The sequence below is a fragment of the Melanotaenia boesemani genome, chromosome 19 (genome assembly GCF_017639745.1).
Source record: "Melanotaenia boesemani isolate fMelBoe1 chromosome 19, fMelBoe1.pri, whole genome shotgun sequence".
Lineage (NCBI taxonomy): Eukaryota > Metazoa > Chordata > Actinopteri > Atheriniformes > Melanotaeniidae > Melanotaenia > Melanotaenia boesemani.
Window position 1 is genome coordinate 24,653,912 of NC_055700.1, and position 22,679 is coordinate 24,676,590.

General features: G+C 40.3%; 1 protein-coding gene across 7 annotated transcripts in view; it reads right to left on the reverse strand.

Annotated features, from left to right (window-relative positions):
* Positions 1-2,828: 2,828 nt before the first annotated feature.
* The window catches only part of ehmt1b (euchromatic histone-lysine N-methyltransferase 1b), a 37,896-nt gene continuing 18,045 nt past the window's right edge, over positions 2,829-22,679 (reverse strand). For 6 of the 7 annotated variants that reach the window (XM_041969986.1, XM_041969982.1, XM_041969987.1 and 3 more), the window contains exons 6-26: positions 20,648-20,803; positions 20,363-20,434; positions 20,081-20,180; positions 14,586-14,705; positions 13,167-13,444; positions 8,777-9,009; positions 8,469-8,684; positions 8,292-8,374; positions 8,090-8,196; positions 7,863-7,985; positions 7,570-7,671; positions 6,675-6,779; positions 6,265-6,419; positions 6,020-6,184; positions 5,760-5,904; positions 5,581-5,658; positions 5,381-5,496; positions 4,813-4,899; positions 4,476-4,554; positions 4,170-4,345; positions 2,829-3,553 (exon numbers count right to left, since the gene is read on the reverse strand). In XM_041969986.1, coding sequence (XP_041825920.1) covers positions 3,364-3,553; positions 4,170-4,345; positions 4,476-4,554; positions 4,813-4,899; positions 5,381-5,496; positions 5,581-5,658; positions 5,760-5,904; positions 6,020-6,184; positions 6,265-6,419; positions 6,675-6,779; positions 7,570-7,671; positions 7,863-7,985; positions 8,090-8,196; positions 8,292-8,374; positions 8,469-8,684; positions 8,777-9,009; positions 13,167-13,444; positions 14,586-14,705; positions 20,081-20,180; positions 20,363-20,434; positions 20,648-20,803 — 2,886 coding nt within the window. In that variant the 3' untranslated portion in view covers positions 2,829-3,363. The remainder of the gene's footprint in view (positions 3,554-4,169; positions 4,346-4,475; positions 4,555-4,812; positions 4,900-5,380; positions 5,497-5,580; positions 5,659-5,759; positions 5,905-6,019; positions 6,185-6,264; positions 6,420-6,674; positions 6,780-7,569; positions 7,672-7,862; positions 7,986-8,089; positions 8,197-8,291; positions 8,375-8,468; positions 8,685-8,776; positions 9,010-13,166; positions 13,445-14,585; positions 14,706-20,080; positions 20,181-20,362; positions 20,435-20,647; positions 20,804-22,679) is intronic. The other variant, XM_041969983.1, reaches the window with a different exon arrangement.

Sequence of the window (22,679 nt, forward strand, 5' to 3'; positions counted from 1 at the left end):
GCAAATGTTGGGCCCTCATACAGTAAGTCTGCTGATGGGAGTCTGTGCTGCATGGCACCAGGGCAGGGCCACCGAAGACCAAAAAAGAAAAGTTTTTTTCCCACCTTGGAATGCGGAAAGCCTGCTTCCTGTCCTGCCAGTTAAGACCCACATTATCATAGCAGCCATCTTTGATGCTCAGGGAGAAATTTCTCTGATTCAGTTAGCGATCCTGTTCGCTGGTAATCAGGAAGGGAGCAATCATCAGCCAGTTTATGAGTCCTAAAAGGCCTGCACATGCAGAAACGTCGCTTCCTGGTGTTTTTTTTTCTCTATCCTGCTGCTACAGGAGACATTTTCAATCTAAATCCACAGTCTTCTTATAAACATTTTAATTGCTTCTGAAATGATGCAGCGTCAGTGGATTTAGATGGAAAGGTACAGAAATGTAGACCAGTGCATGAGTATTTTGTTTCTTGGCTTCAGTCGCTATCTAAATTATACAAAAATGGATTTAATCTACTTTCTTGGTTACTGTAGCTCTTTAGGTGATGGCTGATAGAAAACAAATACCTGGTGGACTTCATTTAAATGTTGGTAAAGAAGTAATCTTCCTTACTTTGGTAACTTTTTCTACACTGCCAACAAGTAATTTACCTTAAACTCACAACTCTTTTCCAAGGGAAATGGTGAAAGACAGATTTGAAAAAGTGCAAACCTTGTACATTAATATTTTTCCTGACCAGCTTCATTCTTCAACACAGTCTGAACCCTCTGAGTTTTTAAGTGTCTTTAAGTAGTCTTCAGGAGTAGTTCTTCACACTAAAAGCTCTTCTTTGGATGTTTCCTGTCTTTTCTTCTGTTTCCTGTCCAGATAATCCCACACTGCTTCAATAATGTTGGGGTCCAGGTTCTGGGGAGGATTCATCCCTCCATCTGACCTGCTGTCACAGATTTTCATTGTGTCATTTGACATACCTTAGTCTTTTTATTTCCTTTCATGGCTAGATGCATGTCTTTGGCCTTGTGTGAGACCTTATTTGAGGAGTATTTTTTTTTTATCGCTATTCCTTAAGGACACAACTTTCAGCTACTGTAGCAGCGGCTCAAAAATACTATTTTATATTGGTTAAACTATTGTATTCTTTGTCCATCAAAACCAGAGGTTCCCCAATCAGGAGACTCTAAAAACAGATGGTGTCAAACGGTCCCAAAAATGGCCATCTTCACGACCTCACCTGAACCATCCAACCTAAAACCTAAAACCTCTGTAAATTTGTTCTGCTTCACTTTAATGCCCCCATGTTGTCCTATGATCTGATAAAGGTTTAGAGCTACAGCCGCATCATTCCAAAGAGATGTTCATTTATCCTCAAGTGTTTAGGTTTTCTTTTTATAGGCAAGTCTTAAACTTTTTTCATTTTTGCTATGTGCCATCTTCATTAAGTCTTCACCAGTAACACATATACTGGAATTTACACATCTTAACAAATCTCCCTTTGCCCTCGACTCCAAAATTATTCAAACACACCTTGTGATTGCTGAGACACACTTAACTCATTATGGGTATGCAATTCTAAGAGGCCTAAAAATAGGCTTAAAGGGTCAAACTAAAGACATCTGTTAATGCAAAATCTGTTCAAAATAAAGTTAAAAATAAAGAAAGCCTGGAGTAGCTATGGCTCAACCACTTTAAAAGATTACAAGTCCAGCTCCGTGGAAGCAAAATATAAAGAAATGAGGGGTGACCGAGGACTGCAGAGTTCCTTTGTATAAGCATGTCAAGACATGACAGCGGAAAATAGAAAAAATCCTTAATATAAAAAAAAATCACTAATCATCTGTGTAAAAACAGATTGTGTATAAGCCAATATTTCTATTCATCACTGCAAGTATCTTACTTGCTCTTTTGATCCTTAAATTCTAAATAAACAATAAATACTCTGAAACTGCCTCAGCCTGTCTAAAGCCGTCTAAAAATCACAGGATTTAAAATCTGAAACCATTAAAGAGTCCTGGAAAGTGTCAGCTGCTACATTTCAGCCTCAGACCCCTCAGTCTGTCAGTCAAACTGAGCTAGCTGCTCGGTTCCTGCAGGGTCAAACAGCTGCAGCTTGAAGATCCGTCAGTGCTGCGTCTGGTTGACAAGATAAGAAGCTAAAAAGGCTGTAACTCCCTTAATATGAGGATTTCCTGCAATTTAAATCTGCAGCAGTGGTCAGTCTGCATTAAGTCAAGTGTCTCAGGATAACTGCATTAGTATTAAATTTATTGAAAAAGATACAACCGATCAGATGGATGGTTCACGGTCCAGAAATATGTAACAGAACATAATGGAAGTGCATTATTACCCTTTGCCCCCCCCCCATTTTTTTCTTTTAATTCATTTATACCTTTCAAGACTTTGCACACGAGTCACCTGCTTTCCTTACAACACTTAAAATGATGGTTTGGCTTCTGTCAGCAAAATCATGAAAGAAAATAGAAACCTAACTACGATGACTACCATTAGAAAACCAGAGATAAAATTAAACATAAAAAAAAAACTAAAAACAATCCATTATTTTACAAACTATGTTCACATCGTAAAAATGAAGAAAGTAAAAACCTTTGTCAGCACCTTTTTTTTTCCTTTGTAATTGTTTTCATTTTAACCGCTTCAGGACTACAACGAATATCTGACTCCTCAATCAACAAAAGTTCAGCTGATTTATTCAGACTAGAAACGCCTCATTTCTGAGGAATGGTTCAGCTTCTTCTTACCGGACTATAAAAAAAAAAAATAAACGGAAGAAGAAAAAAATTTACTTGTTGTACCACTTCTTTGCCTTATACATTTTTTTTTTCCCCAACAATCCATCTCCAGATGTGGAGGCAGATGTGGGACACGCACATCCTTTCAAATGTTATGAAGATGAAATGACACAAAAAAGTGGCAACATGTTTCATATTTGATAGCTGGAATGGTTTGTGGTAAACAACCGCTAAGTTCAAAACAGTAACGCCCAGCTGAGCGCTGAGGTTGCCTTTGCAAAAGACAACAAATTTCATGATCACAACGATAAAAAAAAAAAAAAAAAAAGTACACAGTTCTCCTTCCCAGCAAAGGTGTGTATGAAATGTACAGACTGGTTTTCTTTATTGTCCCTGTTGTGTTTGCTGTGCGTGTCGTAACGTCCTCCTGTTGTTCATGGTGCACATGGTGGGATTCCAGGGTTTGATTGTGCATCTGTGAGATAAATGTTTTACAGGTTGTCATGTTGGTCACTGGTCCTTTGTTTTGATGAGAAGTGGAGACAGAGTACAAGTCCACTGATAAAGGTTCAAGGTTCAAGGAGAGGGAGGCGGGGATGTGTAACCAAATTTGGCGTGGGGGGAGGGGTTTTAGGAAGGACTGGTGGGGCTGTTGGAAGAGCTGGTGTCAGGAGACGCGCTGGGCTGCTGCTGGTCCTCTGGCGTGCTGTCGGCCTGCAGGGACGCCATGGCGACCGATGAGTACTTGCACTGGGAGGAGCTGCACTCGCAGCTGAACAGCTTGCTTTTGACTTCCCAGAAGTGGTCGCCATAGTTAAACCTGAGCAGAGAGGATGAAGAAGCAAAGGTTAGAGAGGAGCAGATCAAGCTTACAGCTGGCAGCTACACAAACAGCAGTTATTAACAGAATCTCATCTAATCTTAAATGTTTATTCTCGTGAGTCCATTCATGTGGATGTCAGGATGCCGGTTTTGTCAGCAGAACATCTGTGACAAAGACGAGCAGTTTTCCTCACTTTACCTGTCATCCAGAACCTTGAGGTCTGCTGATCAGAGGCTTCTGGACGTCCTGAGGTCCAGGTTAAAACACAGCAGTGACAGAGCTTTACCTGTTGTTGGCCCTAAACTGTGGAATCACCTTCACATCACGACCTCACCTACAGCGGACAGTTTTAAAACTCATTTAAAAAGCCATTTCTATTCTTGACGTTTGGGCCTTTGTGTTGTTTTCTGGTATTTGTTCATATCTGTTTTATGTTTTTTACTTGTTACTTTTTTAAACTGTACAGCATTTTGGTCAACTTTTGGTAAACGTCTTTATACATAAACGTGAAACTAATGACATTTATTGGACTCTCATCTACTGATCTGACACTCTGCTTCCATGTATCATACGTGGATTGTAAAAACTTAATACCCTGACAACACAAACATACCCGAGCTCTTCTCCAGCCTTGATGTTTTCACTGGCAAAAAAGGCAATGTGTGGGAAACGGAGGTCCTGGTGTGTTGTGAACACTCGACAAGCAAACAAGTTAGGCTCACACATGTGGTTTAGGAAGCGGCTGATGTTTCCATAGAAACGGGCATCGATGCAGTAGAGATCTTGAGGCTGGAAGGAAAAGACATAAAAAGAATTATAAGTCGTTTTAAATGGGAGAAAAAACAAAAAATGCAACATAGGTAAGAAGAAAATAAAAGAGGAGATTTTCATTATTTTTCCACATATTTCTGTACTTTACCTTATCATCCAGACTGAACAGGTAAGCATCGTTTTGCCTCATCTCTGCTTCGGCTTCAGAGATGATCTCACCCACATACCTGTTCACAATGTTAACATCAGAAACTTGTACCTTAATTTTGTGTGTTAGCAAACATGTTTTTGAAATGTCACACAGAAACCTAAATATATACTGATGGCAGAACAGCACTGCAGGAATTTGCTAACATCTGCTAACATCTGGCAGCTGCAGGTGTAAAAGTAACAGATTTAGCAAATTAGGCGGAAATGTGTTGAAGCACGTTTATAAATTACAGTGAGAAAGACGCCGTGACTGATTCTGGGTGTGTTTAACTTACTCGCATACAAAAGTCCCCTGTGGTATGTCCTGCAGGGTTCGGACTCCCCAGCCTTTTTTACTGGTCCTGAAAAGCTGGAGTCTGGTTCTGGAGGATGCAACACATCTTTAACAAAGACTTCTCTCAAGGCAAAATATGCATAGTTGAGGCGGTTTCAGACGTGCCTGATCTCATTTTATTAATTCTCTCTGACGTGAGAAATGATTGAACTAAAAATCACCCTATCAGATTAGAGGAGGTGCTTTTAATCAAAGCGCTGCTCCACTGAATGAGCAAAAAAGGTATTTTATTATTTGAAATGTATTCATTCTTATTTTATTTAAACAATATTTACACAAATATTTTAAAATTGATCAATTCTATTTATATAATTTATTTAATATTTAAATGTAAAAACAAATTATGTACATAAATAAGGATTTTTCATTCATTTTAATTTCATGTAGTGATTATTTCTTATAAAATTCTGTCTTCTTTGTTTATCTGTTTATGGTCTTGTTGAACTACTTAAACTGAATTGCTTGTTTGGGATTAATAAAGTCTGAACTGAGATCCTTTTTTCAAATACCTGAGACCATTTTGCACGACACGATTCTTGCAGGTCCTCCAGCAGGAGCAGGCATGGTTGCACTCAAAGATGAGAGGAGGCTCCTCACGACAAAACTCTGGCAGTAAGCAGCCGCTCTATGCATGAAAAAAGATCACATGTAACACACAATGAATGGGCTATAGCTCAACTGCTGCCTCCTTGCAGGGATTTGCTCTTACCTTGTTGTACCAGCAACGCAGGCTGAGCTGGCCACACATGCAGATACTGGAAGAACAGTCTTCCTTACAAACACAGTACTGTTCACCACAGATGAGAGGGAGAAAATAAACACACCGGTCACAGGCTGCTAAATCCTGGATCTCTGTTAGAGTACCTGATGGGATGAGTGTTTCCTCACCTGTAAGTGTGTTATGTTCCGATCAATATTCATTGGGGAAGTGACACAGTTTTCGGAGATGTATTTGTAGTTCTCTGGGTAAGGTTCACTATCGACGGAGTTGACGCAAGGAATGGGAAACCGTTCCTGCCCTAAAGATATGTCACTGTAAACACACACAGATACACGTTGGTTCAGGGATTTCCGTTTTAAGAATCATTGTCACAATAAATTTTCAACGCTGCCGTTTGTGATTTGAAAGCCCAGTGACGGGTTCCAACCTGTGAAGGATTTTTTCTTCTGCTCGACTGAGCCTGGCGTTCCTGGCGTCCTTCTTGTTGGCCTGCAGGACGGCCCAGGCCTTCGAGTTGTGGCTGCAGCAGTCAGGAGGAGTTTCACCCTCACGGTTCTTCAGAAACACATTCGCTCCTCGAGACAAGAAAAGTCTGAGGAAACAAAGATTTTTTTTTCTCCACACAGGACATACAGTTTTAAGTTTTCTACTCTCTTGGAGGCTGTAACGTACGTGACACAATCCAGGCGATTCTCCCGAGCAGCGATGTGCAGAGGAGAGTCTCCGTGGATGTTGACAACCTGCAGGTCACAGTGGGCGTCCAGCAGCAGCTCGGCGATCTCCACGCTGCCAGAGAAAGCTGCCCAATGAAGACAAATGTTTTCTTCCTGAAAACAAAAACAGAAATTGATGATATTCTGTTCAATTATGAATAAATCACACAGCAGACTCATTTTAGAATCTGGTGACATTTTATCCAATATAGTATTTTCTAATGTAAATCACAGACAGATGCAGCACAACTACTACAGAGAGGGAGGTGTGGTTAACAAGGCTGTGACTGAGTCTTTAAAGTGAAGCTAACATGGTACCGTTTATTCACATGTGAAGCTCAAACAGAGTGAAAAGACTTCTGAACCGACCTTATCTCTGATGCTGATGTCAGCTCCTTTGGAAAGAAGCAGTTTCACTTGGTCCACATGTTTGTACTCTGTGGCCCAGATCATGGCCGTCCAGCCTCCATCGTCCTGTTGGAAAACAAAACTCACTTTCTCACTGATCCTCATTCACCTGTTTTTATCTCAGAATTGAAGCATGGTGGTACATCATGTAAGGCCCAATTTAAAATATATATTTTCATCTTCAGTCAAAATTTCATTTAATTTTTTATTAATTTATCAATAATTAAATTGCATTTAATTTTATTTTAATTACTTATAATTTCAGTATTTCAATTTTATTCGCATTATATTAAATTCCATGATGATAGTATGCATGCTTGTGTATACATTACTGAATTTAATGTTAAAGGTCAAAATATATATTTATATAAATGCATTTATTTCTCAAGTAAATCCAACTTTTTCAAGTCTGCAGAATATTATATATTCTGAGCAGACTGATCACGTTTGATCTGAAGAGATAACATGAAGCTGCTGGGTCTCTGAACACAAGATTTTTACACTTTCGTTTCGACTGCACACAAACCAGTAAACCAGTAAAGTCTTCCCTAAAGAAAACAATCTTTTTAGGCTTAAAAATTATCTTTTTAACCAGTTGGGGTTGATTTTTTTTTTAGAGTAAAAGCTTGTTTGTCTTTTTTTTATTAAACAAATGAAGGAAACACATTATGTTTGTGAGCTCTGAGGAAGCTTTAAGTGTAATTTAATTTTTGCTGGTTAGCTGTTTCCTCCGCTTCTTAATGTTACACTGAGCTAAGTAAATCATTAACACAGACACTCCCTTTAGAGAAACAGTCTATCCCTCCAGTTTTAATTTGTTCCCTTTTTAAGGAAGACAACATGAAATTTTACTGACCTGGCAGTTTATGTTGATCAGTCCGGTGGACAGAAGGTACTCAACAATCTTGTAATGGCCAGACTTTGCCGCTAGGTGGAAACATGTGAACCCTTCAACATCCTGAGAGCAGAGACTCTAATTAGTGATCATTTTCTTTTCGCTTAAACATGCCACATATTTCCAAAAGCAAATTATCTGAAAGCTTCTTGAGCAGGAAACCAGTCGAACTTCTATAATGAACCTGTTTTCAGGGAGAAACAGCCACCTGATGGAGGCTTTTTATATCCAGGATAAGGTTGATGGAGGTCTACCTTGTGTGTGGCGCTGGCTCCAGCTCTCAGCAGGTACAGGACCACCTCCATGTGATTGTTCTCACAGGCCTCCATCAGCGGAGTCCGCTGGTCATCATCACAAATGTCCAGGTTTGCTCCAGCCTGAAAAATCACACAGCATCAGACCGCAAATGAGCTAACGTAAAGTGCTTTTAGAAATGAATGAAGGTCTGATTTCCACATCTGGAACTGAAATGTAACCCCACTTGTACGAGCATGTGGCAGATGTCCTTGTGTCCTCCCTCGGCTGCTGCATGCAGCGGCGTGCGTTTGTTCTGAGACTCCATCTTGAAGTTAGGATCGGTACCGTCCACTAGATGGGAAGGAAGGAAAAGATTTTGTCTCTATCGGCTCAGATGAAATCCAAAAATCCAAGAGGTATGGGAAGCTGAAAGGGGCTTCACGTACCCAGCATAAGAAGGACCTTCTTCAGTTCTCCCTGCTTGGCAGAGAGATAAAGTTGCTTGGGGTGGAAACGCAGCTTCTTCGGTCTAAAAACACATAATTAAAAATAATGAGGAGTTTGTCTTTGAGGAAGTTTATATATTTTTTTCTTTTTTTTTTAATATTTGTTGCCCAACTTACTTCTCCATATCAAGAGCAACCAGGATTTCATCTAGAGTTTCTTTAGGAGTTCCTGAGGCGAGTATAGGTGGGGTTGCTGTTTCCATCCCAGCATGCACAGGGGCATTCCTGGAAGCCCCGGGAACAGCAGTGGTGCTGAGTCCATGAGAAGAGCGAAAGGGCAGCGAACTGTCGGCTCTGCCGGTGACTTCGCTACCCGCAGCCGAACAAGAAGAGCTGAAGAGTAAACGAGAAAAGAATCAACTCGTCTGTTTATTCTTGGAAAATAATAAGCCGTGACTTAGAGCCCGTTTGAGTAGGCAGTTTACCTGCCAGTGGTGGTGTCTGCTCGGCCCTCTGGAGCTCCAGGTGTGGCTGGCCCCTGTGTGAGAGCAGGGGGGACCGTGGAGGTGGTGTCAGCCTTAGCGATGGTGACTTCCTTGGCTTTGCTAGCTTCTTCTCCACAGTGAGGACAGAAGCTTTGACCTTTCAGAACTGAGGCGCAAGCCTGATGGAAGCGGTGAGAGATACTGACGTCTGGTTGACACTCCATGAAGGTGCCCTGCATAAGAGAAGAAAGCAGACATTCTTCAAGCAAGATGATCCATGAGGTCTTAACATGAAGTGGTAATACAACCCCAGTTCAATAACAAATGTAAACAATAAAACCACTGCAGATGAGTGAACCTCTGCCCATCTTCTGACAGACCTGTCGACCATTAACCTAATTAGTTGTCAAATGCTCCTCCAGTTGTTTTTGATTTCTACCAATTACATTTCCATCCTTTTGTTGGCCCTGTTCAACCTTTTTAGAGATGTGTTGCTGCCCTCAGATGGTAAAAGGTCTCAGCTTCAACACCTGATATGTTGTTTATGTTCTATTCGGGATAAAATGGGGGTTTATGAGCTTTACAAATCATTGCAACCTGTTTTTACTTACATTTTATACAGTCTCAACTTTTTTGGAATTAGGGTTGAACTTTCTGGCACAGCTGATATTTTTTAAACTGAGGAGAAAAAATAAATCAAAGTGTTGGATTAAAGTTCATGAACGTAGTGCTGCTTTTTGCTTGTTAAGAAATTAGTCTGCAACCTTGTTTATCTAATGTTCCACGCCTCTTGATTTGTCATTTTTCCAAGCACAGAACTGAAAATAGGAAAGTATTTTTTCTTGGTATTATAAGAACTCTAGAAGTTGCTGTTGAATTATATTTACTCGATTCCTCTTGGTTAAGTTGTGTTTGTCTCACGAACACTGGCACCTGAAACAGCTACAGAGTTTTGGCTAGAAGGGTACTTCAGCAAAAAAGTCACTTACTTTGCCACAAAATGATTGATCACAAAAAGCAACTAAAATGTCTAAATATTGAATTCCTGAGCTCAAGCCAACATTTACATGAAAAAGTAGTCAGAGCAGGAGACGTTTACTTCTGCGCTGCACCCAGACTGCAAATGCGAAGCTGCCACTGGCTGATCTGGCTCTAGACCAGAGGTCGCTAACAAGTGGACCGGGGTCCGGATCTGGACCCAGAACCTGTCCTATATAGACCCAGACCCAGGATCTAAAATCTGAAGGTATGCTTTTATTTTAACTTTTGTAGTCTTCATGGTAGTGGTCAGGAAACACACAGACCAATTGCGTCTAAGTTAAGCTGTCACACGTGATGCACCACATTGCCAAAAGTTTTCACTCACCAATCCAAATAATTGAAATCAGGCGGTCTAATCACTTCCATGGCCACTGGTGTATAAAAATCAAGCACAGAGGCAGGCAGAGTGTTTCTACAAACACTTGTGAAGGAATGGGTCACTCTCAGGAGCCCAGTAAATTCCACCATGGTACTGTGATAGGATGCCAGCTGTGCAACAAGTCCTGTTGTGAAATTTGCTCACTCCTAAATATTCCACAGTCAACTGTCAGTGGTATCATAACAAAGTGGAAGTGACTGGGAATGACAGCAACTCAGCTATGAAGAGGTAGGTCCTGTAAATGACTGAGCCAGGTCGGTGGTTGTTGAGGCACATAGTGAACAAAGGTCGGCAACTTTCTGCAGAGTCGATTGCTACAGACCTGGTCTTCAGATCAGCCCAAGAATAGTGCGGAGAGAGCTGAATGGATTGGGTTTCCATGACCGAGCAGCTGCATCCAAGCCATACTCACCAAAAGCAACGTAAAGCGTCAGATGCAGTGGTGTAGGGAACGCCGCCACTGGACTCTGGATCAGTGGAGACACGTTCTCTGGAGTGACGAATTGCACATCACCATCTGGTGATCTAATGGAAGAGTCTGGGTATGGCGGTTGCCAGGGAAACGGTACTTGTCTGACTGTATTGTGCCAAGTGTAAAGTTTGGTGGAGGGAGGATTATGATCTGGGGTTGTTTTTCAGGAGCTGGATTTGGCTGCTTAGTTCCAGTGAAAGGAACTCTGAATGCTTCAGCAAGAGATTTTGGACAATTCCATGCTGGCAACTTTGTGGGAACAGTTTGGGAATGGTCCTTTCCTGTTCCAATATGACTGTGCACCAGTGCACAAAGCAAGGTCCATAAAGACATGGATGAGGAGTTTGGTGTGGATGAACTTTATTGGCCTGCACAGAGTCCTGGCCTCAACCTGACTGAACACCTTTGGGATGAATTAGAGCGAAGGCTGAGAGCCAGGCCTTCTTGTCCAACATTAGTGCCTGACCTCACAAATGCGCTTCTGGAGGAATGGTCAGAAATTCCTATAAACACACTCCTTAACCTTGTGGAAAGCCTTCCTAGAAGAGGTGAAGCTGTTATAGCTCTAAAGTTTGGGCCATTTCATACTGAACTCATTTGATTAAGAATGGGATGTCTAATAAGCTGATATGAGAGTCAAGACAGGTGAGCCAATACTTTCAGCAATATAGAGTACATTCAGCCTATTGGTCTATGAGGCTGCCGGCAGTAAATCTTGCAGCATTGCAGCGCAGACAGATGGGAGTTTAAGAGTCAAGTAACAAGACGATAGAAGGAGAAGGAAAGCTAGCTAGATAAAACAGAGAAACAGGCACCAGAGAAAGGCAGCTGTGTTGCCAAGTATGTCTGTTATCAGCCACTTTGGGCTTGTTTTTCTGTGAAGTAGCTTGCAAATATCATCAGTCGCAGATTTTGGGGCTTGTTTTCTTGAGTGTAGTTCCTTATTTAGGCTTGTCCTGATCCTGTTGTGAAGCCCTCCTGATTTTCTCACAGCTGTCCACAATTAAGCAATAATCCATGGATGTGGAACAGGAAACGTGAACGCAACAATCCTTTTATTTTCCCCATTAAGTAGCGTCCACAGCCCTGTTTCCTTGGCTACTGCGGTCGTCCGAACCGGTACGCCCCTTCCCACATGCACTTCATAGATACAACTTGATTGTCACTTGATAGAACAACAGTGACAATGCCTGCAAATAAATTGGAAATATGTAAAATACACATAATGAAGAGTATGAAAGCAGCCTCTCAAAGACCTTATCTCTGAGGCTGATGGACATCAGTTTCAGTTTCATAACCACACGAGATTGTTGTTATATCCCAGGTTTTGCGATATGAGTCATGTATGTCTTATTATATTAAAGTTTTAAAGTTCAATGGACATGTTTGCAAAGGTTAAACAGGCTAAGATGCAGAATGACAACCACTCACAGCTGGAACCACTTCTGGTTTGTCTGTGCAAGGAGCAATGAACTTTAGAAGAATAAAAAAAAAAAAAAAAAAAAAATGTTAATGTGCGATAAAATAAATGTTGCAGTTACTCAATTAATGCATTAAAACAATTTTAGATGCGTCAACATGCCCAGCCTTATTGTTAATAAAAAGTCTACTGCATGTTACAGTGATGCATTTTTAACTTTTTAAATGTTATTTTCTAGTGCAGGGGTATTCCACTCAATTTTTAAGAAATATATTATATTATATTATATTATAATACCAGAGGTGGTTCCAGCTGTTAATGGTTGTACTTTTGCGTCTCAGCCATTGAGATAATTGTGGTTGGACTGCTGCAGCATCACCTGAACTTGTGTCTGTTGATGTCTTCACAAGTTTTAATTTACTAATTAGATGTCACTGGGTTATATGTCTAAAACAGGAATTTTAAGAGCAAATGTCCAATTGTAGATTACCTGGATATTTACACAAGTTTGAGGTCTTTATCTTTATTTTTCCCTTGAAACATCACTTCCTCCCTCATAATATATCAGTTCTGAGATTGTGATCCTGCTTATTGTCTGTTCCAGCAGCGAAACGCCTTAAATATGTATCCTTCTTTGTCATATATACTTGATTTTATTACAATAATGTTTAAATAGAGATTTACAAGAAATATTTTAATTGTTGGATTGTAAAGGAATTCTGCAGTTAAAGCAGCTTTTTTCTGTTTTTACAAATAAGTGTTTCTAAACCAAGTTACTGAACTTTTGCTTATGTAGAGGTACTTTAATATAAAAGTTAAAAGGGTTTTGAATCATCACTGATTTTTTTGCAAAATGAAATTGTGTTTAAACATTTTAATAGTTGCCCAGCACTAACTTAAAAACCAAACCTGACTTAAGAAACTGAACTAATAAACCCTTTATTTGTATGTTTTTAGCTTTTCTAAGATTTTCCTAAGATTCAAGGTTAATGTTTTCACGTGAAAGTATTTTTTTTCCTGTATGTGCACCTTTGCTCAAAAATGTATTTTGAGCCCAGCTGAGTGACCATGAACTCACCGCTCTGCAGAAGAAGCCACAGCCTGGACAGCACTGGTGCTTCACCATGCCATTGCGGTGATCCTCACAAAGAACCAGCAGCTGAACGGAGTTGGAAGGACGCATCATCTCGTGTTTCAGTACGGCGCTTTGGCAACGACTTAGCTGTCCGTCCACGCTCTCTGTGGCCATGCACTTCCTGTCTGCCAGAATGAGAATCTCTCGACTCTTGGGGGTCTCCATGCGGCAGCTGCAGAGCGGAAGCTCCTGAGCATCTTCGACCACTGACCCTGCAGTGTCTGAAAAGAAACGCAATTAACCTTCTGGAGATAGCACATGATCGGGATGAGGAAATATGTATTTACAGAAAAAGTTAATAAGATTAAGTTTTTATTAAAATATAATCAACAATTGTCCATGTGTTGGGCTTAAATGAATCATGGTTGGTAATGAAAAGGAGGCTCCACTAATGAGAATCACACGAGCATGCTGCTTTGAACAACATAGCTGGTCAGAGACAAACTTCCCCTACATAATACATAATACACAGAAAACTCCTTTCTGTTCACAAATTACACATTATGTGCATTTTAAATCCAAAAGGACAGGTATGGATTTACACATTGCTATTTCTTACACCACACCTTTGTCACCTTGACATGATTTCAAACACTCCTATAGAAGACCTACAATGGAACAACCACTCTACCCATACAGGGGAATTTCTGAGTCCTTTCTGAGCCAAAATGATGAGAAAAGCGGCTCTTCCCACCCATGTTGGGGGAATACCCCAAAGACAGAAACAAAACAATAACAAAAACTAATGCACAAGGACAAACACTGATGAAATGTATTGACATGTATTGAAAATATTTGATTATCCAATCAGAACTAACTTAGTTGTGAGGAAAGGTGGCATGAGTTGGGAAGAGAACCAATCAGATTTGTTCTGTGTCTGGTAAGCAGGACAGCGCCCATGTTTGATCTACCACCGGGAATATGGGAGAGTTATATAGGGACGTCATGTAGGTTTAATCACCAATACCCACAGTTATGTTTTTGTACTGCAGTTGTTGCTACTCATGTTATTCTCAGTTTGTCGTCTTGTAGGTGCTCCTGGTGATTGTCTGCTTTGTTTTCTTACACAGGCTTACTTACAACATCACAGAGGTGAGGGAGATGTAATAAACACATTTACTCGTAAACCAAGAGCAAGATTTCTGCCTCTTTCGTCCCAGTTACCTGTTTCTCCACATCTTTCTCTTTTTCTCCCTTTGATGCGTTCAGTAAACCTGATCTCTGTTCTTCTTCTTCTTTATATTATTTAGCAGTTGGCAAAAACAAATTGGTACATTACTGCCACCAAGTATTTGTTGCTTCGAAGAGACACATCAGTGGCTATGGGGGTAAACTTGATTTATTTCTTTTTGTTAAGCTCACCTTTGTTGTGTGAAGCCTTGCTGAGATCGTCTGACTCAGGCGGGACAACGTGAGTGTAGTCCTTGTCATCACATGCCTGAACGCGATCTGAAGCCTGAGGTCGAACTGCTGTGTCCACTTCTGAGCATAATGACAGAGTCAGAAAACCTCTTTTACAGAAAAATTATTAAAAAAGAACCCAGAGCATAAAGCCTCAATCAATGAATGATATGAGAGTATTTGTGAGACAAAAACAATCTAATCCATCCATCTATCCAATCTATATATCCATCATGAAGGGCAAATTATTCTGTCCCACTCTGACATAATTGGGGAAGAAAATTTGAGATGACCCAGCTTTCAACCAGCACTTAAACGCACCATGTATGCTTGAAGCTGTGAGGCTCCCTGGAAGTGTTAAGGGCAAGTGGAACCTCTGGCGGTGAAATTTGAAGCCTATGCGGAAATGCAAAAAATTGCAGTTCACCCCTCATCCACTAGAGGCTATTCGAAAACAGAGCAAATCCCCAAAGACTCCCATGTTAAAAAGACCAACTTCACAGCAGAAATAAACATGTTTAAAACCTGGTACAAAAATCTATTTTAGGATTAATAGGTCAAGTTTACCTTCATGACAACTGTGAGGGGGGTGAATTTTTTCCTAACTCATCTCTTTTGACATTATTTAATCTTCAAATTCTGCATAATTAGGGGTGTGTCCTTTTGATTGACATGTATCCAATATCCGCAGAAAGAAGGGAGAGTATAGCACAACCACGGTTTTTAGCCGGCCAACAGCGCGCCTTAGCTTTAGCCCGCCTACATCTGTTAGCTACTGTTAGCTATTGGTTAGCTTGGTTAGCTCTTAGCTAGTGGCAGCTCGGAGTTTGATGGGTGTCAATCATCCACCCCCACCTTCACAGCCCCCCTCTCAGCTCCACCTCTTTGCCCATTTTTGTAATTTTCAGGAATGACGACACGCAAGACACTGCCAAGATGGTGACGGTGGGAAAGGCCCAATGAGCTTCAACTCAGCTCTTCAGAAACCGACAGGTGACGTTACAGAGGCTCCGTCCATCTTTTATAAACAGTCTATGGTTAAGAGTCTAAAAACACCTCATGCACTGTAAGCTGATCTGTTTATAAATGTTGTTTACACGTACCACATGATTCGTTCACGCGCATTTACCAATCTGTCTGTGTAGGAGCCTTTTTGACTTTGAAACTGTCACATGTGAGGTTGAAGATAAAAAAAAAAATTGTGTGTAAAACATTGATATTTGTGCATTTTTGTAATTTGTGTGTGTAAATTTATTTTGTGTGTAATTTCTAGATATTTGTGTGCATTAAAATGCAGTTTTGCAAGTATCCAAAGTTACATACAAATTTATTTACATCGTTTACAAAAGTTTTACGTGCACACGACACTGACCCAGTTTTCTTTAGGTAGTTTTGTTAATATCTTATTATCTCTTTGGATGTTTAATGTTTCAAGCTGCCCCACAGCACGATAAAACCTCCACCATGTTTTACTGCAGGCAGGATGTCTCTTACTCTTACTTACATACCTCATGTCATCTACTTGTAAGGAAATTGATGGAATGCATTTCCAAAGAGTCCAGCTTCATTTTGTGTTCCTCTGTGAGTACTGCTGTGGTGTTGGTCTTAAACTTCACTTCTACTGTCCTGGCCAAATGTTCCAGAAGTGACTTAGACTTAGTGTTTCTCTAAATTTTCCATACTTCAGTATTTTAAAGAATATTTGTTTCTTCATATACTGAAAAGCAAGAAAAGCATTTCCTATAAATTAAAGACTCAAATTTATGCAATAAATAATATTTACAGTGTTAAAGTTTAGAAGGACTTTAGAAGTTGAATAATGTAGTGCATTATTATTATAATTGTATCCACTAGGGGGAAGAACACAAGTATCAGATTGTGTGCAACAGGGTTTTGAACCAAGGTTTGTTTTACCATAAAGTGATGCAATAGGTCTCAGAAACTACAATTACACTTTACAATCGTGTTAAATCTTTTCACCATGTAAACACAACTGATCCGATCGTTTTATCTGGCATCAGCTGGCATTTCTGATCAGCTTGATTTAAATTAGAATATTTGTCCATATACATGTAGCTAGTGTTTTTACTCGTCTACCAGCCATTTTGAGAATAGCCCACAGGTTACTACTGGATTAATATCTGGGGAGGTTCCAGCCACATATCCAACATTTTAATGTGATGTGCTGTAAACTGCTTGTGACTTTTGCCTTGTGACATGGTGCACCATCCTGCTTGAAAATGTACTAAACATCATCATATTGGTCCTGAATTAATGGCAGAATTAGCTTTCCTTGTTCATAGCAATGGTTCCAGACAGAGCTGGTACAACACAAGGCTCAAGGTAGTGTTAATCTTTTCTTTTTCAGAAAATCCATTTTTCAAATGTCCCAAACACACAGAAAGGAGCTTCCTCTGAGAATACAAAAACAAATTTCATAGCTGAATCCTCAGGAGATGATTCTGGCACTTGGTTTACACTCTTAAGATTTTATCTTCAAGTTTTTAAAGATGTGGTACACAGTACTCTCTGGTTCAATACCCTCTGCAGCAATTTCCTCAGAGGTAAGGCCATTTTTATGCAATCAATAAAAGCTGTGCAGGTTTCTGATAGGCTGTACAAACCACCACTGGCAGATTAAGACAACTTCAGCTCTCAGTTGACTCTTAACCCATTAACACCTGAGTTTATTTACAATTATATAAAAGCAAAATAACAGTGGAAAATAAGGAAAGGAAAGGAGGAAAGGAAATTAAATATCAAATAAATCAATAACAATATAAATACAAAATATAAATACATTAATAGAAATTTTAAAACTGATTAAATCAATAAACCAAAAATTTAAATAAAATTTAAAAAGAGTGGAAGTGGTTTGTTAAGGGGTTAAATGTGACTGAATGTGTTCATGTGACCAGAGCTGACTTGTATTCACTCACATTTTCTACTGTGATGATGATGATTCCAAAGTTATGTTAGCTAAAAACTTTATCTCATTATAACAATACAGAAGCAACGTAAATTACTAACTTAAAAACCGAAGCAGCTTTTCTACGTCTGTATAACTTGCAGAGAAACTGTATGGTCAAATATGGTCAAGGCTGCTTTCCTCCTCAGTGTTACCATGAGGCAGGGCTCTCGGCTAACACTTGCACTGCATTGGTTTGCCTTACCTTTTAATTTTTCCAGCGTTGCTCTCAGATAAGGCTTTTTACACATAACGATTTTTTTTTAATCTTATTAGATTTTTTATCTGGTCGAGACCTCACACGTGTAGATAAAAAAAATCAGTTTTGATAGTATTGTGTGTGGCGTGTTCCAAAAATGGAATCACGGAACAACACACACATAACAATGCTGTCCAGCAACTTATCTACAATCTAGTCCTCCGAACTGGACAAACGTCGAAACGTAGAAGAACCATAGCAGCAACTTGCAAAAAACGAAGAAGAAAAAAACATAGTAACAAGCGGAAAACACCAACACACAGCATGGAAAAGGATATGTAAGGCGAGGGAATGGTGGTGGTCTTGGGACTATTGTTAACAGAAAAAGCCAGAACTGAAAAAAATAACAGACTGGAGACGGAGTGAACACGGACTTTATTTACTTCCTTGTTCCTCAGCCAGCTCGCTCTCTGATTGGCTACATCATGTCACCATCCACACAGTCACAATACATGAGTCGTCTGTGTTCCTCAGAAATTTTTATATTGAACATGTTCAATATTCCCAATTGTCGGCTACGACTGGTTTCAGAGTGGATTATCAGGACAAAGCGGCTCGTAACACACCACAGACCAAATGATAATTGGACAGGGAAATCTCAAAACGATCAGGTGTTTCCCGTCCGACATCAGGAAGAGGCAAAAACGGGACAAAAACAGCCCAAAAGTCGTTATGTGTGTACCAGGCCTAAGCTAGTTTTTCTTAATCTTGAAATTAAATCCGACATGTCCGTGTTGTTCTGCTCCATACTGGAAGCCTGAAGTGCGCTGGTCACAATACTGAACCGACCAACGCCACCATGTACAGCTATAGCTCAAAGCCAATCAAAGGCAAAGATCCACCATTTTTCTGCCCTTAACTGTTTTATATAATTTGGTCCTGAGCTTGGATAAGGAGGAAATTAACACAGAATACAGAGGACAGACCTTCTCAGAGATAAAAGTCCAACACCTAGACCTGAAAAATGCATCACAGACGCAGCCAAGAGAAAAATGCAGTCGCACTGGTTGGGCCCTTTGAAATCTGTTTTAATTTTTCCAAATTCGGTCTACTCTGTAACCTAATTTTCCCCACGGGGATTTTGTCTAATCATGCGGTGGATTCATAACATGTCGAAAGTTCTATAGGAAAATATTTTCTTCTTAACCCCTTAATGCCTGAATTTATTTACAATTATATAAAAACTAAATAGAGGGAAAAAAATCTGGAAAAACTATAATAAAAAGAAAATACTGGAATAAAATGTATTTAAATTAAATATTAAATAAAAAAAAATACAGAAATATTAGTGAATAAAAGCAAATACATTAGATAAAAATAAAATAAACAAAGACTACAAGTGGGCTGTTGTAAAACTCCAGGCATCAAGGGATTAACGATATTATTCCAGCTCTAGAGATCTTCATGATACAGTTGCTAGGCAACAGGGGTCAGAGACAGAGGAGGTGACCTGCAGCAAAAAGCTTCAGGCCGGGATTCAAACTTGCGGCAGCTCCTTCAACTAGCTAAAGTCTCTGTATACAAAACATTTGCTCGACTAGTTGAGCTTGAAAATAATGCCATATTCAGATTATTAATGACATGAGTAATAGCCGTTGTTTTTAAAACGCAACAGTCCCTCCTCCAAGCAGTTTTGTGGAACTGATATTTTTCCTACAGATCTTCAGAAATGCCTCCAGCTGCGGCTCAAACACTCGGTAAGTGAGTCTGATAGGTGCTGCTCTGGTTATCTGACAACATTCCTCCTTGTTTGCGACACTTCACCAAAAACAGGAAACCTTTTCATTTTTTCTAGACACTTAGGGTAGTTTATTGTTTATTTCTGTTGGTCTCTTAGCCGTTGCTGACTTTCTTGGGGGGACGCGAGTCCTGCCGGTGCTGGTGACGTTGCACAAGAAGCTGCAGCAGTCGAAACAGGTTTGACTATTGTTTCCCTTTTCTTGTTCTCAGCTCAGATGCCATGAAAACCTCAGATTGGTGGGAAAAGCAGATCACACCCTCATACCCAGCAAATTCCACAATATTCCGCGTTTAACAACAGATTCTATTTTTAATGTCAAATTCTGTTTGCGTTATCCACATCGTGGAAATTATAGGGCCCAAGGAGTCCTAAGATAATTTCAGGATGGTTGCCAGATCATTGTAAAAAGTTTGGGAAACACTGTTGTAGAGCTCTGTCAGGGCTACTGATAAGCAACTGAATGACACTGTAGGAGTAAGTGTGATCACCTTTGGTCTTCATCCTCCTTCTTCTCTTCCGGGAAGGTCGGAGCCATGCGCTGTCTGCCTTTTTCTTTTTCAACTTCTTCTTCAGACTGGACTCTGTGCTCTGAGGCAGACAGAAAGACTTAAGTCAGAAATTATTCCAGAAATACTCATAAAGTGAGTAACAATAACAAAATACCCAACTGCACTCACTTCTGCTCTGTCCTCAGTCAACAGAGATGGTATGAGATGAGATTTAAAACTCTGATGAAGTTAGGTAGACTAATGATGCTGAGAGGGTCTTACCAAGTCAGACTCTGTGCCCTCCTCCTCTCCCTCTTCTTCTCCAGATTCTTCAGACTCCTGCTCGTCTTTCACCTCCACCAAAAAGGATAAAAGAATCCATCAGCAGCATTTAACACATAACAAAGTATTATGGATTAGAGTTTTTGTTTCCTGTTGGCAGCACTGATGCTCTTTACTTCCTGCACACAATCACAACAGATTACTCCACAGTTCAACAGATCCTCAAGTTGTCCATTTTGCATGAAATACGCATCACGGAACGGGAACTGACTTGTAATCTCCCACCTGATTGGTTGGTTCAGATGTTTCTTGGACAGCAGTGACAGCTGCTGCTGCTTGCTGTTGTTGCTCCTCCTCCTCCTCAGACTCCAGGTCCTCTGACTCTTCCTCCTCAGATGCGTTTCCCACCTTCTCCCCATTTATGTTGGTCACCTCTTTAGTCTGCAGGAGAAGAAGGAGACATTTATTTGTCTACATCTGGATTGGCTTGGATCCCGACTGAACAATGTCCAGTTGTGACACTTGTCTAACATTTTAGAGCAGTTTTCCAGAGAGAGTTTAGTCTTTTGGGTTCCCTTCTCAGACATGGAGTCAATAAGTTCTGAAAAAACTCTGCTTATTTCCTGAAGGAAGACCAGAGCCACTCCAAGGTTAGTGAAGTTTAGTTTAAACCTCCCAGGAAGCAGGTTTAACTTCTGATTAAGGGTCTAGTAAACTACGTAAATGGAATGTAATGAAACTTTAATCTTGACATTATTTCTACATATTCTAAGAGTATCTTCATTCTCATTCAGCTAGCAGCTCTTCAAATTTATAGACTCGACTTTGTCCTTGAAACAAGGTACCGGCCCATTCTGTACTCCAGTAGCAGATAATACCGCAACAAAAACCGTCCGGTTACATCAGCAAGGGCCCAGAAAAAGTAGTCCAGTAAAATCGTAGGTCCACAGCAAGTCTTTTATCCATAAAAACTAGGGCTGTCCAATGATTAAAACTTTGAATCAGATTAATCACAGCTTACAAATGAATCAATCACCATTCGCAACTATGCCTAAAAAATGCTTGTTTTTACTGAACTGTATCAACAGAAAGAGGCAAAGCTCACATGGGGTTTTTTTTACATTAGATGATCACTTTAGTTGTAATAATCAGTTCAATACTACATAAAATTAAGACCTTAATAATATATATCTCAATTTGTGCCCCCTTTTGCCTTGTCAGTGCCTCTGCCTGGCCCCCCATCTAAACTTTTCTAGACCCGCCCCTGCACAGCTAAAGTATAAATCCATCTACCTTCATAGATGTGTGCATGGCTGTCTTATGACCAGCAGATTTTACAGCTGTGTCACTAGCAAACCTCATTAATACTGAAAAGTAAAGTACAGTAAATTGTCCAAAAACTAACAGCTTTTTGGTAAATATGCGCCAGTATGAACCATGAACCGCTAGTTCCCTCCTTCTCAGCTGAACGATAAACAAACGCAACAACAGAGGCGGTGCTAGCGACAGAAAAGCCGATCAGCTGATCAACGACAGCCATCGTGATTCACAACAGGAGAGGGAGGGGCGAGGAGGAGGCTGCTGTAGACACGGAGATAACCAGAACAGCAACGTTTGCGCAAAACTACTGAAAAGTTTGTTTTGTTTAAAAAATGTGTGAAAAGTTTGGGGGTTGAACCCTCTCAGCAGGAAAAGTGTGAGTGTTAAAACACTCTCATCCCCCACACGAGTGTGATGCCCTCAAAACCATCCACAGAGCCAGCCATCTTTTTCCTTTTTGCCTGTAGATGCCTCCATGTCTCGTTGTCATAAATGACAGATGCTGTGCATGCGTTGGGGCAAATCTGTTTCACCTAAAACGGGCAACTTTTCTTTGTCCTCCAACACAATGTTGCACACTTACCTTATTTCCACTTTCATACTCAACATTGCGATAATAGTTTTAGGATCTGGTGTCTTTATTAGACAGTTGTGTGACAGGAAAGTGTGACATACAGAGAGGGGGTGGCATGAAGCAACATAGTCCCCAGTCTGGGACTCAAACCTGGTTTGGCTGCTTCGAGAAGCTGTAGCATCTGCAAATGAAGCTGCCGCTCAACAAGTTAAACCCTCCCTGAAGGCTGGGGCAGTGTCATGCATGGTGCTCTGCAGCCATGTTAGACAGCAGATGTCACAAATGTCTCCCACACGTTAATAATCACAAACACAGAAGTTGATGACGTCTGTATATCAGGTAGCAGTGGAGGAGCAATGAGATTTATTAAAGTCGCATTGAAGTTGGGGTGATTGTACAAATTTGCAAGGATGTGGAGATTTT